We start from the raw sequence: 17171 nt of genomic DNA on the forward strand, positions 1-17171 counted from the left end.
GAGTCTAGAGAAATGTTCATCCTCATTCTAAAATTTTCAATATTCAAATAATTAATTACCCTTCACAATAATTCATGACTTATTTTCAGTTCATGCTTTTCTTATAAAGTTTTCCAATATCTGCTTTTACAGCCATTGATTTTCCAGCAGTAATCAGGTTTAAATTGACTGATTTAGTCATTGAACTTAGCTCTCCATGCAGGAGAGGTACAATTGTTTAGGAGACATGAGATGGCACCCTGTGCTGGGAGCAGCAGCTCTGTGCACTGCCCTGGCTCAGTAGCCTAAGTTTGCCCGTTTGGCTTTATCCACTTGGACTGCTTTCTCAGGGAAGGATTCCATTTTAGAAGGCACATGCTTATTCAACTTGTCCACATCTTTGTCATCTGTTTCCCTCTCAGGTTCTGCATTTCTTTTCATATTTGCCTTCAACTGGAGTTTCCTCTCTGAGATCCAGTTTTTCAATCTCCTTCTTCTTGATCTAGTTTATAATGTGCTATTTGGCCATTTTGTGGCAAAAATATGCCAGGCATATGCAGTATGTTATCCTGCACAGATAAGTGGGAAGAGTAGGAGTATAAGAACTGTACACTTTATGGAGGGGATGGACATTTTTTCCTACTTGCATATGTGAGGAAAAATTATGAGAAGCAGATAGAGCAAAGTTTCTCTTGAAATGCAAGTTAATTAGAATGTTTCTTAGTATGCACATTCCTTTTAGACCAAAGCTTTGGAAAATTATCAAGTCTGAATTTGCTGTAGCACCCGTAGTGAGAAATGCATATAAAGTTCATAGTGTAGGTCACAACATTCAGTCTTAAAATGAAAAACCCACGGAGACAAAATTACATACAGATGAAATTCGTTGCATTTAGAAGTGTGCTTTTCAAGTTAATAATTCATGGTGTTATCATTTTCATTTCACTGGTTTTCAGTTCTATTTCTCTTTCTTAAGCAGTAAGAATGTGAGTAAAGCACTCTCATTTGTACAGGGTTTTTTCTTCTTTTTTTTTCTGGCTTATGGCATATATCTGTCTATGATAAGCAAATCCTGACTTACAGATGATATGGATTCTTCCCCCCCCCATGTTTTGTGATTGATGTTTCATACCTTAGATACTTTTATCAAGAAAGACATTATTTGTGTTGTCTAAATATAGCACTGCTTCTAACTCAGAGCGCCTGCAGTGTTTTTTACAGATACGCCTGAGCAGTTTCAGTAATAACTTTGATAGCAGGAATAGGTTTCTGCCCCTGCCCCCTGCAGCTACAGCTGCTGCATAAAGCCTAAGTATACACCAGGGCCCAGCTGCAGAGCTTGAGTTTGAACTTGTAACCTCCAAATACAGGGAGTTCACCTCATTAGTGAGCAAAGTTAATTGAGTCAGTGCTCTGTCATCAATATCTTTAAGTTACCCTATTTTCTGGGATGCAGTTTACTGTGAATGTTTATCTTTAGTCATAATTAATGCTAGACCTGCTCTGGTTGACCCATATTGCCTCTAAAAATGAGAAAATGTTTTTTGAAAAGGGTAGGAAAAAAATGAATAATCCATAGAACTTTGCTACATTTTTTCTGACTTCACCACAAATAAAGGACAGTTCCAGATTAAAATGTTCGTCTGATGCATTAATGACAATTTAGCTAAAAGAAATGTTACTTTTGAGGGTTTAGTCCCTGCTTTTAATGACATTTCAGATCTACTAGATTTATAGAATAAGATTATAGAAATCTCTGCTGCTTGACATTTTCATTATTTTTAAATGTAACATAACTGATAACACAAAGTTCCAATAAGTCTTCATCTAATGGGTATCTGTCATGTCTTGTGTGTGTCTCAACTCTTGTTTGTGCTAGAGGACTCAGGCAATGGCTGGATCCCTCTCATTGCCTCACTCTCACAGCATTCCCATGACTATTTGTCGTGGGATGCATCTGCTGATGTAAATAGAGACAGCAGGTTGCAGACACTTCTGGGCTGCCAGACAGATCCATAGGAATGAGGGCTCTTTAGGCTCATATAATGCACATCTTAGCCATTATATTTCCTGGTTTTTGTCATTTCAGGGTTTTCTTAGTGTGCATACTCACTGAACAGTCCAATTATTATTATTTTTTACTTGCTTGAGATGTGGTCTTGGCTTTGCAGAGGTATCTCAAGAAGCAGCTGAAGTGAAGTGTTTGTGGGCTTTCCCAGTTTTGCACAGATCCAAGCTGTCATTTATGGTCCAGGACCACAGAAGCAGCTAAGGCTGCTCAGTGGTGGGAGCCAGGGCCTCCCTCCCTGCAGTAAGTAAAGGGTAGCAATGCCTCACAAATGCAGCTAAATACAGGCTAAATATTTGGATACTGCTTTGTATTTGGATCATGATGCTGTCAGCCCAAATTCAGTTCTTTGCCAGTATTAATAAGGCGTGTCTCAGTCTCACATAAACCAAACCAGGCCACAGACATTCTCTCTGCAGGAAAGGCTTTATTTGTGCAAATGCCTTTCAGCTGGCTCCTTCTGCATGGGCCAGTGATCTAGAACCTGAGGCACAGAAATCTCCCCAAAGGACTGCAAATCTCTAAAAATGTTTTTTATCATTTCAAGATGGGTATTCTCACAAGTATGACATGAAATGATCAGCAATGAACAGGGTGTGTGATGCCAGAAGGGAAAGAAAATGGAAAAAAACTTGCCTTCAGAAGAAGCATGTTACTACTGGAGAAATCAGAAATTAGCCTTCGAGAAAGGAGAGCAGCTACCATCTGATCTGCAATTATTTGTGGTCTGAACATATCTATCACTCCTATATACACCTAAACTTTCCTTACAATGATTCTGCCATGATATATTTTACTGGGGAGGGATTTACTAAATATTTTGCAGATGGAGGAATTGACTGAAGGAATTCGCTGGGCTTTTATTGACATGTTAGAAAAGGAGAACGACTGGATGGACTCTGAAACAAAAAGAAAAGCTCATGAGAAGGTAATAAATATAAATGTTGAATAAATGAAATCCTGGTATGATAAAGATTTGACTTGAGTGATAACAGTATGCCATGGACTGTATTTGCAGTTCCAGTTGCTTACTGATCATTTTCTTCGTGAAGAGACACATTTGTTTTTTTGGATGCGGAGCCATCTGAGCTCCTACTTCTCTGCTGAAGTTATTTTTGTTACCTTGTTCTTCTTTCCTTGCATCCACTGGCTCTGGCTGATGTAGACTATGAGCTTATTTCAGATTTGGCTGTTCTTGACAAAGTCTTCACCTTGACTGGGATCCCAGGGACACAGCAATCTATAGACAGAAAACAGTGCCTGAAACACCTGTGACAGCCAAGGGTATTTGCTGTGAAGAGGGAGGATCTAGCCTAGAAGGGGATATGAGAATAATTCAGGTTTTCACAGTTTTTCCAGTGCTGTGGTGGGAGGCCTAACTTGAGAGCTGTCTTTTGAGAGCATAATGGTGATCCCAGGTGAACATCCATTTCCTGACAGAATAATGCCAGTTATGAGGTGCTGTAACCAAGGATGGCATTACTGGCCCTGATTGCTTTCAGATAAAGTCACAATAAAATGCAGGAGGCAAAGGTGAAGGCTGGAGGATATACTCAAAACCTCCTTTTCACCCTATTCCCACATTTACAGCATGTGATGAGTGGAAAGGAAGATTGTCCAGATGCAGAGCCCTGCCCCCAGAGCAGAAATTGGAGGGGGTGAATAAAAAGACAAGTGGAGGCTGTTGTGTAGGGCTGTGTCCTTATTTACCGAGGCAATGGGATATCAGTGAATCAGTAAGCACCCTCTTTGAATAAACTGACAGGCAAGTGCAGCTGAACTGTTCCTGCTCTCTGTGCTTGAATAAAAATAGCAGTGGTTTAATTTAAAAGCAAACATGGACTTCAAAATTTTTAGTAATTCTAATGAAAAGGCTGTTGAGGAATTTTATCATTGGAAAGATTTAAATTCCATAAGCAGTCCATTTACATTTTATAAAGCAGTGCTCTTCATATATGTGCAAGTGAAATAGAGCTGCATAAATGCACCAATAAACTCAATAACAAGAGAACAATAGTGAAATGACATTTATTTCCTGCTAACCTGGTGGTAAATGGGCTGCAGTTATTACTTCTGCCTGGCTGTTACACTTTTTTTGCTAGAAATACCATTAGAAATATAATAATCTGTAATTTAGATATTTGTTAAAATTGATGCAAAGTAAGAGCAGGATGATTTTCTAATTATTTCCTTAATAAAGATATTTCTATATAACAACATGCTTAGTGACTTTGTTCAAAATTTGCTACCTGCCTTTCAGCAGGGAAATAATACAAACATTGCCAAAACCCAAAACCCTAAAAAAAGCTCTCCCTTTTCCATTTTAAGGAGGATTTTCATCAGAAGATAGGCTAGATCTCCACTAGGTAGAGATGGCTGTTTCCCTCTGTTGACAGATTTTGGAAGCACATGGCACTTTGCTACCAATTTAGACATGTCATTGAAGGTTCTGAATTTAGGGGGGTGAGTCTGGGCTGAACAATGCACGATAAACTAAATTCCATAAGTACAACAAAAATAATACTACAAGCCATAGTGCTATGAAATGTATAGCCAATGGTTCAAAACCATTCTCACTGAACTGAAAAACCATTTCATAGTTTGCTGACATAGGAACAAAGTCAAACTTGTAAGACATGAGTGTTATGTAATGCCTTAGATACTGCAGCAACAATTACATGATACAACTTACGTCTACAAGTAAGTTCAGATCCACAAAAATAGCTGCTTGGCTGGAAGGAAAGAGCCTAGAGAGACATTTGGTAGATTTCCAGGCGTGGAGAGTGTGTATGTTTATTAAATATTACTTATTGTTAATGATAGATATTCTATTTGTCCTGGAATTTTTGGATGAGCATGTTTTTAATTCAAGAAATAGATTCATTACTTGTAGGGTCAGATAATTCACAGGGGAAATCTAAGTTTTATAATACAGCAGAACCTTCAAAATCTGTTACACAGTTCTAATTAAATCTCATGAGCCTAGCACTTTCTGCTGTTACTTTTTCAATACTTAGGCTTTAATAAAGCAGCACAGACAAGCATGAATTTTATGAGGGAGATTGGTTGGTTAAAAAACCCCCACTATTACTTTATTGTAGAGTTCTGTAAAAGTTGCATTTCTATGTCAATAGATGTCACCCACATGCTGGACTGTGCACCCAGGATGGAGAAGCACCAGGCACCAAGTATAAATTAGGAGAGAGAGGGTGCAGGGCAACAGCTGGGGACTTGGGGGCTGTCTGATTTGGAGAAAAGGAGGCTGAGGGGCCACCTCTACATCTTCCTGAACTGGGGAAGTGGAGAGGGAGGTGCAGATCTCATCTCCCTGGGAGCCAGTGACAGCATATGTGGGAACAGTTCAAAGCTACTTCATCAGGAGAGGCTGGACTGGACATTAGGAATCTTATCCAAGTGGGTGGTCAACCACTGGAATAGGCTTCCTGGAGAGGTGGTTGTTGGCCTAAACCTGTGTTTAAGAAGCATTTGGACAATGCCTTTAACATTGTGCTTTAACTTCTGGTCACCCAGAGGTGGCCTGGGTGTTGGACAAGATGTTCTTCCTTCCAACCAAAATGTTCTAATTCTATTCTATCAATTAAGTAAAGAAAGGATGCTATTAGTTAGGTAAAGGATGTTTTGGTCATTTATGTTTTCATCAGTAACTGTCACATTGTCCCTTGTAGCAGTGCAGATTGGAGGTTCTGCCCTAAGTTCCATGGCAGAACTGTATCCTCCATGGAAATGACTGATTCAGATATTTTGCTCATCCTCTGTATTTTTAATCACACTTCATTTTTGAAGTGTTCAAATGCTCTGAAAAGAAATCAACTGCAGAAACCTGATGGTGGTTTTGTTTACTGTGCCTGCTCCATGTGATCTATTTAAATTCCTTTAGTTTTTCTTTAATTCCAGGCATATTTGGGTCATTTTTTTATTCATTTCCTGAAAGAAGAAGAGGGTCAATACGGGATCTGGGTGTCTGGACAATGAGCATAGAGTCTTGTGATGATTGTATCTTTAGATGACAACATTGTAATGTAAAGGACGTGGCAGGTTTGAAAAAGAATTAATTGCAAATCCTCTCTGTGATTCAGATACTCGCTGTTTCTTGTGTTTTCTGCTTCCTGTTTTCTGACTGATGCCCTCTTTTCTTTTGTGCTTGGCTGAGGCCAAATTTGTAAACCTTGCTGTCAGCCTGATGCTTTGCAATCAAAGTAACCATCGACCTCCAAAGGACTTACAAAAGACCCTCTGGTAGAAACTATCCGTGAATTTTGCTTTAGGCAACTTGTCAGCTCTATCTGTTCACTCCATCTGTGACTCTTCGTGTCTGTCCTGTTGTTTTATGTTACTCAGACGGGACACTGCTAATTTGATGGTAAAAGGATCAAATCTACTACTCCATGTGACACAGGGAACAATTGTCTTGCAGCCTTGATATCTGAGAATAATCTCTTCAGCTGTTGTATAGTTTGGAGTTAAGGTTTGACATTCCTTTTGTAACAAAACAATATCATGAGATAACATCTAATAATTTACCTCTCTCCCCCTTCCACTGCTTTCTTTCTGTGATCGAAAGATGAATTTAAACCAGACCATCTAAAAGCCAATCTCACGGAAAAGGTTTCTAAGAGGGTGAGGTGGCTCTGCCTCCACGTGCAGTTCTCACCTGGCTCTCTGGATGGAGCTCACGCTGCTTCCAAAGGAGCTCGGAGTCCGAGAGAAGCGCTCAGCTCTGTGCTGCTGTTTTCTCTCCTGTTCTTATCCTCTGCTATAGTCAAGCCCTTCTTTATTGTACCGTATTTGACTATCATCTCAAATCTGCTTCAAGTATGTCAACCCCCCAAATTTTCAGTGGAATGCTCTGATAAAGAAACAAACAAACAAACAAACAAACAAACAAACAAACAAACAAACACCCCAGACGGGTTTCTGTTCTTGCCCTTTTAGTCTCCCTCATTACATTTTGCCTTCATTTGCAGAACAGAGAAATTATTCAACTGGATGCAACTCCAAGGGTGTCTGGCAACACTCTTCAAATGCATGTTCTGTGAATTACCCATGGCCACGTCACAGCCTCTGAGCAGGACTGCAGGGGTGCAGGAGTGAAGGGACACCCTTTAGTTTCCCTTACAATGAAGGTGCAGAATGCAGCCAGCTATGATGGCTAAATGCTATTGACAGCTGTGTTTTGGCATGGTGGGCCATAGGGGAAAGGAGGAACCCACAACTGATACTCCACTGATGTAACTTGTGTGATGAGGGCTCACTTCTTTAAAATGGTAATTTATTGCTTCTGCTCTTCAAAGGATAATTCAATGGAAGATCATCACTGACATGTTAAATTATTCCCACTCCTGGGCAGGAACCATTATTTTATTAATTGCTATTTTTCCTTCCTAAAATGTCCTTTGTTCTTGGGTTTAACTGGAGGCTTGAAAAAAGACATTTTTCTTAAATTCTGCAAGTCTCTTCTAAAAGATCCTCTTAGGCTATGGCACAGGAATGACTTCCTATTTGGAAGTTAGTTCTTTTGCTTTGCAGTACTATTTTTAAAGCATGGATTATAAGCCAAAAAAGAGCTTGTTTTTCCTCTAGTAAGATTTTTCTGTAACATTATTAACCTCCTTAAGTCATGGAGCACAAATCCCAAGGTCACTGTGCAATCATTTGGCTCCTGAACTTGCCTGCTGCTTCGCTTTATTTCTAAGTTCTATATGCAACATTTGTTTTCTCCACATCTCTGAGTCTGAAGATTGAGTCAAGAGGAGCACAGGAAAACATCAGGACTGTGCTTAGCTATAGGTGGCTCTCTTGGGCAGTGTTAGGTACCTTTGTTTAGCCTACAGGGCTTGTTCTGCTTCTTCAGAGAACCGCAGTAGAGCTCCCTGGACAACACAGTGTAATTTGGGCCTTAGGAAGTCAAGAGCCATCTGTACAAGCCCTGACTTTACAAACCATAGGTACTTTAAGGGAGGAGGGTGTCTGTGGGTTTTCCCACTGAATCCATTCGTTTCCCAGCCAGAACTTGCTGGCCCTGTCCAGCCCTGCAGTCACTTATCTGAGCCACAACCCCCTTTCTTAGTTCTCCTTGGTCTCTGTCTCCTCACAGTTGGGTGATTTCACCATGACCATGACAGTTTTACTGCTCAGAGCAGAGTCCAGGCTCTGCTTCGGACAGCGGCCAAACAGTAGCAGATGTTTAGAGATGAACTCAGGGACAGGGCAAGCATAAAGGGACACATTCCCACTGTCCTTTCCTGACCTCTGACAAACTGCAGCTCACTTGCTTCCTGAGCCAGAAGTTGTGTCTCTGTATTTACTCATATTTTCCTCCTGTGAGTTTGTCTAATGACTTTTTGAACCCACAACAATTTTCATCATCCACAACTTCCCAAAGCAATGAGTCCCACAGCCTCACTGTGCTCTGTGGGTAAAAAGAATGTCTTTTTTACTTGACTGAAAAATGTCACCTTCTCCTGTGTTATGGTAGTGCAGAAACCAGAGAATCATCATCACCTGTTCTCTTTTTGTGCTCACTCTTGTGCTAAAGTCTTGGCACAGCAATACATACTGGGAGAAAGGAGACTCCTGCTTTTCTTCACATAGCCTGTCCAAGGCATACACTAGGCACAGTTCTGAAATATAACATTTCATTGAGATCTGAGGCAAGCCCAGACAAGAAGGCCAGGCACCACAGCTTCAGGAGCTGAAATTAATCTTGCTTAATGCCAAGCTACTTTGCACAAAGAAGACAAATCATCCAGTCTTGAAAGTGGTTATTGGGTGCTCTGCAAAAATTAGAAATTACTTTTGAGTCTTGTGGGGTCTGTGGATCCATCCTATGAAGACGAATGCAAAAATATGACAGTGGAACCAGCCCTGAGACTCAGGGCTTCTGATTTCAGTGGCTTTTTCTAGAATGAAAGCCAACACAAAACTGATAGATATACTTGGTAAAAGAGAGGGATGGAGTTTCAAAACCAAAGCTTGCAAGACACCTTTTACGTGCTCCTTTAAGATGACTTTATATCTTTGCTTCAAGGATGTCAGAGAACTTCACAAAGTATAAGACTGCTTCAGAGCAGTCATAGAAACTGCTAGACATACTTCAGAAGAGCTATGAAAAGCAGGAGAAATTTCCAAAGACTCTAATTGCAGTTAGACACTTCATTCCTGTTCAAATGTCTATAGGGGAGACTGCTGACTTTCTAATTTACTGGTTTTAGTGGAAAGTTTGATTCAGATATTCTTGAAGCAACCTTGCTATTTCTCAGTTGGAAAGTGTACTTTTGTTGAGTGCCAATTAAACCTTAGCCACTCTTCCTCTTTATGGAAGTGAGCATTCTGAAATTAGGGAGGTCTCTGTCTGGGTGCAAAAAATTCGAGGGCCTGGTTGTACTGTAATAGTTGCATTGCAGGGAGCAATGAGCAAATCTCCTCATAAGGTTGGAAAGTGTTGAAGTTTGGAAAGGGCAGAGTCACATTTTAATTCTTTTCCAACATGTCTGCAATTCCTTTGTGCATCACTAGGGGTTTATCTTCCTGATTTAACTCATCTTTCACAGAATTCCAGCGTGGCTCAGGTTGGAACAGACCACAGTGGGGTCATCTGGTCCAATCTCCCTGTTCAAGGACGGTCATCCCAGAGCACAGGATTATGTCCAGATGGTTCTTGAACATCATCAGTGAGGGAGACTCCACAGCCTCTCCAGGCAATCTGTTCCAGTGTTTGGTCACTTCCACAGGGAAGAAGTTCTTACTCATGTTCAGGTGGAACTTCCTGTGCATCAATTTCTGCCTCTGGTCCTGTTGCTTGGCACCACTGAGAAGAACCTCCAAAAGGCTCCATCGTCTGACACTCTCCCTTCAGATACTCAGAGGCATTGATGAGGTTCCTCCTCAGTAATTCCTTTTTGAGGCTGAACAGCCCATTCCTTCTTTTACCATGTCCATGGACATATGAAAAGAAGGAGACAACTCAATAAGATGTAAGGAAAGTAGATGCTTCTCAGACATGATGTAAGGGATTTGAAAATTTGTGCTACTTATCTAGTTTGGAGTTTGGTCAGGATTTTGAGGCTGCCACTCCTACACCATTCCTTAGATATCTGTTTGGAAAATGCCAATTTTTAGAGTAACATTTTTTCACCTGGAAGAAACAGAGAATGGTACTTTTCTTCTAGAGCAGAAGTGTTCCATGCTTTTCTCTGAATAAAAATAGGTCTTCACTTTCCATCAGATCAACATCCCCTTTTCATTCTTATCCATTTTACATCAAATATTTATTTCTCATCACACACTTTAATTTTTGAACTCTAAGAATAATCTATCACATCCTGAATTTAATTTAACCTTCAGAGGAAGACTGGGCTTTCCTGATCAGTAACCACAGGAGATGTTCTTCTCCATTGGCCAGAGTTGAAACTAATAGCCATGGCATGTTTGCTTATCTCTTATCTCTGGGGTTAGATTGCTGCTGTCAGCTTCTCCCTTGTTATCTGGCTGCTGCTACTGCTCACTCAGTTGTGCAGGGATGTCGGTTCCATTAATAACCTGAGCACCGTGCAAACAGATAGTGGAAAACAGGTGAAGGGAGAGGAAATTGTATTTAACCCTGATCTCACAGCTGTCATTTTTCAGACTCAGCCACGACTACATAAGGCCAGAATGGGTGTGTGACGTCAAAACACTTGTGACAAATTTCATGCTTGAAGTAGGAGGGAGACAGATGGACAGACACCTGCAGATGCTCAGGGACCAGGGTGAATCTGAAGGTTTTATGGCAGAAACGCAACATGAAAACATTGTTATGCTAAATGACAGAGTAATTCTTCCAAAGAGCAAGAGATCTTCCACCACCCCTGGAAGCCTTGGGTTGTTTCAGCTTTAGCTGAACTATCTAGTTCAAACAACTATCTTTGTTGTTTGAACAAGTAAACCTGTCTCCTGCAGAGGTACAGTTACAAAGACAGTGTAGTCCATCCCCTGCTCAGCAGTAGCAGATATGGAGGTGCAGGAAAGCTGTTCTCTGTGTGGAGGAGAGCTGTTCTCTCTGTGAGGAGTCTACAATGGCATGCTCAGGGATCTGCTTGGCATTGCCTCGCTCTCTGTGATGAAGGTGCGTTTCCTGGCTGGGGTGATCTCCACCTGCTGTAAACGCCCACTGAGGAGAGCTGCCTGCTGCCTGGGAGTGGGTGAGGAGCTCAACAGGGCAGGGCCATGTGCTGGGACCCCACCATGGACCCTCAGTCTGGGCACTGAGCTGTCCACAGCCAGGTGTGTGAACCAGCAGCACTTCAGCTTGCTCAGGTATTGTACCAGTCACTGGGGTCTGAAGCAAAGTAGTGAGATTTTAAATTGCTTCAGGTACTGGTATTGCTGGAGTTTACCTGTAAAGGAGCTATACCACAAGAAGCTCATCAGACTCAGGAATTTGTTCCTTTAGTGGCCTTTTAGAGGCCAGGATGCTGTGACTAAGAATGAAGGCTTCCTCAGCTGCCCTCATTTGTGAGGGAGCTGTGAAGGATCTTGTGCTTAGTTTTCTGCATATGTGATCATCAATGTGAAAATATCTAGATATAATTTATTTAAAACTAAAAATATGTAAAGGTTTAGGATAGAGAGGAATTTGATCTTGAGGAGAGAGTAGAGCATTTTCTGAATATTTTTTCTCTGTGTTCTGCAGCCTATGTATTTGATTATGTGCACATCTGCTTTTCCCCCATATATTACAAGGCATGGACAACTGAGAGTGACATGCTTACTGGTACAGTGCTGGTCAGGCCCCTGTTCAAGCCAAAGGAATTCCTCCTCAGAGATAAAACATGCAAGTCATGAGTACTCCTGGGGTTTAAGTTCTCAGTCACTATTTCAGTTGGAGAAGTGTTAAAAAGGGTCTCTGCCATGTCTGGTCTCAGTTGCGTCAAGACTGTGGCTGAAGCTTACTTGTGAAATGAGAAATGAAAAGGGATTTTTTCACATGCTATTCTTTATTTTTTAAAAAAGTGCTCAGCAACCTTTGCTTAACCTTGAAAATGTTAAATGAATGTAAACTGATGCAGGCAGAGACTAAGGTCAGAAGTTGTCCCTTTCTGGAACAGGTTATTCAGAGTTTTACATAAAACTGGAGAAGAAATGCTGTGGTGAATCATATCCCATACAGTTATGATGGGAGAGAGCTTCCTCACCCTTTCCTGATCTCTGAGCCTGCCCCTCTCTCAGTGCACCGTGCCAGAGATCTTAGCACACAGTGTTTTTTTGGGTCCATGTGAACTTTCATTTTGCTAGCACAGTGGGTTTTCTTAAGCCTGCTGCTTGCCCTGAGCTAAAACAAAACAGCAGAAAAGATTTTTTGATCAAGGTGAGTGTGTTTCTAATGAGGTGGCGTGAACATGGGAGTATGGATCAACTCATGAGGTGCTCTGGGGGTGAGCAGTGAAGGAGTTCCTTCACTTGCAGGAAGGAGTTTCTGTAGAAAACTGAATAGAATAACTTTTGCAGCTCACCAATGTGACAAAGACCAATCAAAGGTGGCCTTTTTTTTTTTTAATTTGGAGTTGGGGAGTCCATTTGGTTTTTTGATTTTCAGAGATTACTATATTAGAAAACATGGAATGTTGCCTGAAAATAAAGGCAGGAGGAGTATGGTTTTTTACAGTGCTAAGTAAGAGTCCAAGCCTAGCTTGGCATGAGTCCTACCAAAGACAGCTTAGCAGCACATGCTGTGGGGCATGTATCTATATCTGTATCTATATCTATGTCAGCATGATACTAATGATAGTCTGTGTCTTCAGAGCACAACACAATGGTTTCTGGCTTGTTTGAAGTGCAGCTGAAAGAGCTCCCAGCTCTCCACACACCCTGGTGCAGTCATGCCCCAAGTGATCCTCAGGTGTGCAGGAGGGAATCCAGTGCAGAACGCCTCACACTGGAGCTGACCTGTCACTGCTGGTGGTGCCATAGCTGAGTCATTTTGCATATCTGGGCATCATCCTTTCTTCTGGTCCATGGGCACAATTTCAGCTTCACTGAGAATCCAAAGACCCTTAAAACTCACGCATGTACTTTGGACAGGAATAGTTACCAGTTAAGGACATCCTGTGCCAGGAACTCAGTTGTGCTGGTCTGCAGTGTAAGTGCATTTATATCTTCAAAGATGAAATTATTTTCTGTGTGCCACAAAGAAGGGGATTGCACATACGATGTTCTGTTTGTGAAAGACAGAATATATGTCTCTCACATATAATATTCTGTATATAACATAATGGAATCATTCTAATTATCATACAGAGGTTGCAAGTGGAAAATGGAATGAAAATAAAATGGACAAAGAATATTTTCCTCAGCAAAATTAAAGCAAAGCTGGCAGCAGAATGAGTTTCTGGTGGAAGGAGAAAAAATGATTGAGTCTATTAATTGTAGTGCTGCATTGAACTGAGGAGCTGTGCTTATGAAAATATCACAGTCAATTAGAATGTTTATGTAAGTAAGACTGAAATAAAGATCTAGTTTCACACTTTCTCTGACTTTGTCCAGTTCTATTGCTTAAAAAAACTAAAATTAATGTGGGATTAATTTAAACTGAAAAGTGAATTCCAGTGAAACTTTCGTCACAGTGCTTGAACCAATGACTGAATATTTGTATTCCAGAGAGCCAGTATGGATTTAGAGCAGAAAAGAGTAGCACTGATGTACATTGTTGCTTTTTCTGACTCTTTTGTCCATGGTAGTCCTACAAAACTTTTAGATCCTTTAAACTTTATGCTGTGTAATAATAATATTGTCTTGCTGAATAGTAGATATTAAGACTCAACATATAATCTCAATGAACATTTGTCTTGGGAATTGCTGTGTTCCTTTTCCTCTCTGTTTCCTAGGATTATAAGGTATGGTATAGTATTTTTAAGTGTACTAAATAGTATTGTCTTGACAGTAAGTTTTGTCTGAGTGAGGCTTTGGTTTCCAAAGATCATGTGGAGGAGGAGGTAACCACTGTACCACATAAACCTCCACTTTGTCACATCATGTGTCCCCAGCACTCGGCTTGTAAAAGTTCCAGAATTTGTTGGGTCTCTATGTGGTGAGTGAGTGATTCAGCTCAGTGATGTGGCTGGGGAAAAGCTTGGTTAAATTTCTGCTGTGTTATGGGTGTGTTAGGTGGTCCCACAGAAGGGGTGTCGGGGAGCTGAGGCAGCCTTTGGAGGCAGTGGGTGCAGGCAGCATGAGAAGAGCTATGGTCAGAGCTGAGAGGAGTGGGGAAGAAGGACAAGGACTAGGGATTTTTTCCATTTGGCAGCACAAATTTGTTAAATGGACTCAGCTACTTTTGGAGCCATAATGTGTATTTAACTGAAAGCAATTGTATGCATACATGGGGGTCATTATTCACACAAGTCACTTGATTATTTATTTTACTTTTTCTTTGACCTTGGCCTCAAGCTATTACAAAGATGGAATGATAGCTGTGTTTTCTGTCTTCATTATTTTAGGAAATATTTTAGAGCATTCAAAACAATTATTGTAATAGAAAGGGAATGGTTATGGTGCAGTGTGAAGTGGTGATATGTGAATTGTTATTAAATTAAACACTAGTTCTTGAAAAGTCTACACAGCTTCTATTATTGTGACAAAACAAAATGAGGACAGTTATGTAACAAAAAGAGGACAGTTAAGTTTTAAAAATAAATAATGATAATCTGTATTCTTGAGTATGCATTAGACAGTTCACTGCAGATCAAGTACTTTACAGGCCAAGTGTTCATATTTGAGTTGCCACTTCACTTTCCATTGTAGTTGACAATGTGAAAATCCCTGATATTTGACTTTGCCACAAAGGAAATAGTGTGCATCATTAGGGTGAGCTCAATCCATCTCTCACTCAAGTCAGTAGTGATTTCCTACTGACATCTGTAGGATTGGGCTTTAGCCCTGTGATGGAACTTTCCTGTGTTTTGCCAAGATCCACCACTCTATTTTCCTATTTTTTCCATATATAAACCCTAGAAAGATGCAGTGATATTTATGCAGCAGTATTACCAGATGGCTCTTGAATCATCTGTTCTCAATGAAAAATGAAAAGACTGGGCACATATATAAAGGCTGAATTAATCTTTGTAATTAAATGGAACATTACTTTGCCATGAATGATTTTAGCTTTCACAATGTATTTCATGCTAATTTTTCAGTGAACTGTAATTGTATTAATTTTTTATATATTTAGAAGCTTAAAAATGATCTTCACAAAGTTATTGAGTAAGTTAATATACAGATCTCTGCCAGACTCATAAAACTTTGTTGTGAAATATATGTTTTGTTTTGTTTTCTCTTTACAGTAAGTAAAATATGTCAGTACTTAGTGTTGTATAAAATATCCAAGTCATACTCAGAGGCAAAAAGGCTCTCAGGATGCTCACATGCTTGGTTGTCAAGTGAGAATTTGAATAGGCTGGGAACTGGGCTGCTTTGGAGCACTGAAACGTGTGCATTCCCACGTTGGCAGGTTGTTAAGCAGAGTGAAAGCTCCTTTATTATCTTGTCTGTGTAGTAAAATGACTTGCAGTGCTCTGCCTATGACAGAAAGACACTGATGGTAAAATCCTGGCTGTGTTGAAGTCAGTGGGGACACTTCCATGCACAAGGAGTGGTGGAATAGTCCCACTCTGGCTCCTCTGCCTCAGAGCCTGCTCTCTCTGGCTGCTGGGATAGGAAAGAGTTGTCATGACTTACCCTGAAGCACCCTGCAGCAGTGAGTTTCCTTAATTTACCCAGCAGCCCAACTCAGCTGAGTGCTTGATGATGCTGGGGGGAAGTACCCCAGTGCTTCTTTTCTTCCTGCACACATGGCTGTTTAATATGCAAATTAGAGAGAGGAGTTAAATGAGCCTTTAAACCATAAAAAGTTGTGCATGGTGGATTTATGGTGGATTCATGTGCAACTGCCACATGGCTGGTTCCTGTACATTTGTCACATTTCATTTGACTCCCTGTGCTTGCCTCCTGGTGGCTGGTCTCTTATACATACTTTTAATCCTATCAAGGGGAAAATAATGACATCATTATCAAAGGGTAAGCAAGCTGTAGAAGAGTTTTCCACTTCCTTGTGCTATGTAAATAAGGAATCTCCCAACTGCTGTTAAATATTGCACAAGTGAACAGAAAAATTGGCACAGAAACAAAACTTCCAACATGCAAATTTAGAAACCTGCTCTCAATATGATACTTTCTAAGTTGTCAATTGTGTAAATAAATTGTGCTGGGCTCTGCTGAAAAGGTTTGTCCCTGATGCAAAGCTTCTAGGAGGAATCCCAGTCAGAGGAATTCCCAAGGACTTCAGAAGGCTTCCTGTGTTCTGTCATGAGTTTTGCTTTGGCTATAGGAAACAGTTTATCTAACCAAGAGCCAAACATCTTTCACTGTCAGCATCAGCTTTGTCTGTCTTACTTGCTCAGATCTCTAAACCACACCTATTGTGTTATTGTCTTTTAATTAACAAATGCAATAATATAACATTTCCCCCTTATCTATCTATCTATCTATCTATCTATCTATCTATCTATCTATCTATCTATCTATCTATCTATCTATCTGTCCATCTATCTATCTATCTCACAAAATACAGACAGCTTTAGACATACAGAGCATCGAAGTACTAAAAGCAGCATTACCTTTTGAGGTTGCTTTCCAAAATCTCAAGATACGCTCTGTTATTTACTAGGGTTTTATATAAACTTTATAAAAAAACTCCTTAGTGTCTGACTATTTTATTCTCATGCTTAGAAATCTCAATCTCACAACATCAAATGTGAAAGTCACAAAGCAAATGATGAACTCACGCAGAACATTTGAGATCCACCCGATTTGTTTAAGTAGCTGACTTAGCAGAAGTTAAAACAGCCGACCCGAGAGTTGGGTTTTGCTTTTTCCTTTTACAAAGCTAGTTTGAACTGGTATTGAAACATGGGAAATGGTAAAGGATATTTTCTGTTTCCTTGTGAAGGTCAGTCAGTTGGACCTGACAACACCATCAGGAAAAGTTTAGATACTCTTGATTACGTACAAACTTGCAGATGAGTTGTGTTCCCTTCCTGGCTTTTTATTCTCCCTCCCCACCACAGCCTTT

The 17171-nt window shown here is 40.4% G+C and overlaps 1 protein-coding gene across 1 annotated transcript in view; it reads left to right on the forward strand.

Moving 5' to 3' along the window:
• Window positions 1-17171, forward strand: part of PHEX (phosphate regulating endopeptidase homolog X-linked) — a 101812-nt gene that overhangs the window by 43567 nt on the left and 41074 nt on the right. Inside the window, exon 12 of the mRNA XM_005424887.2 lies at window positions 2874-2975. Within this exon, the coding sequence (XP_005424944.1) occupies window positions 2874-2975 (102 nt within the window). The remainder of the gene's footprint in view (window positions 1-2873; window positions 2976-17171) is intronic.

Source organism: Geospiza fortis, unplaced genomic scaffold (assembly GCF_000277835.1).
Source record: "Geospiza fortis unplaced genomic scaffold, GeoFor_1.0 scaffold161, whole genome shotgun sequence".
NCBI classification, from domain to species: domain Eukaryota; kingdom Metazoa; phylum Chordata; class Aves; order Passeriformes; family Thraupidae; genus Geospiza; species Geospiza fortis.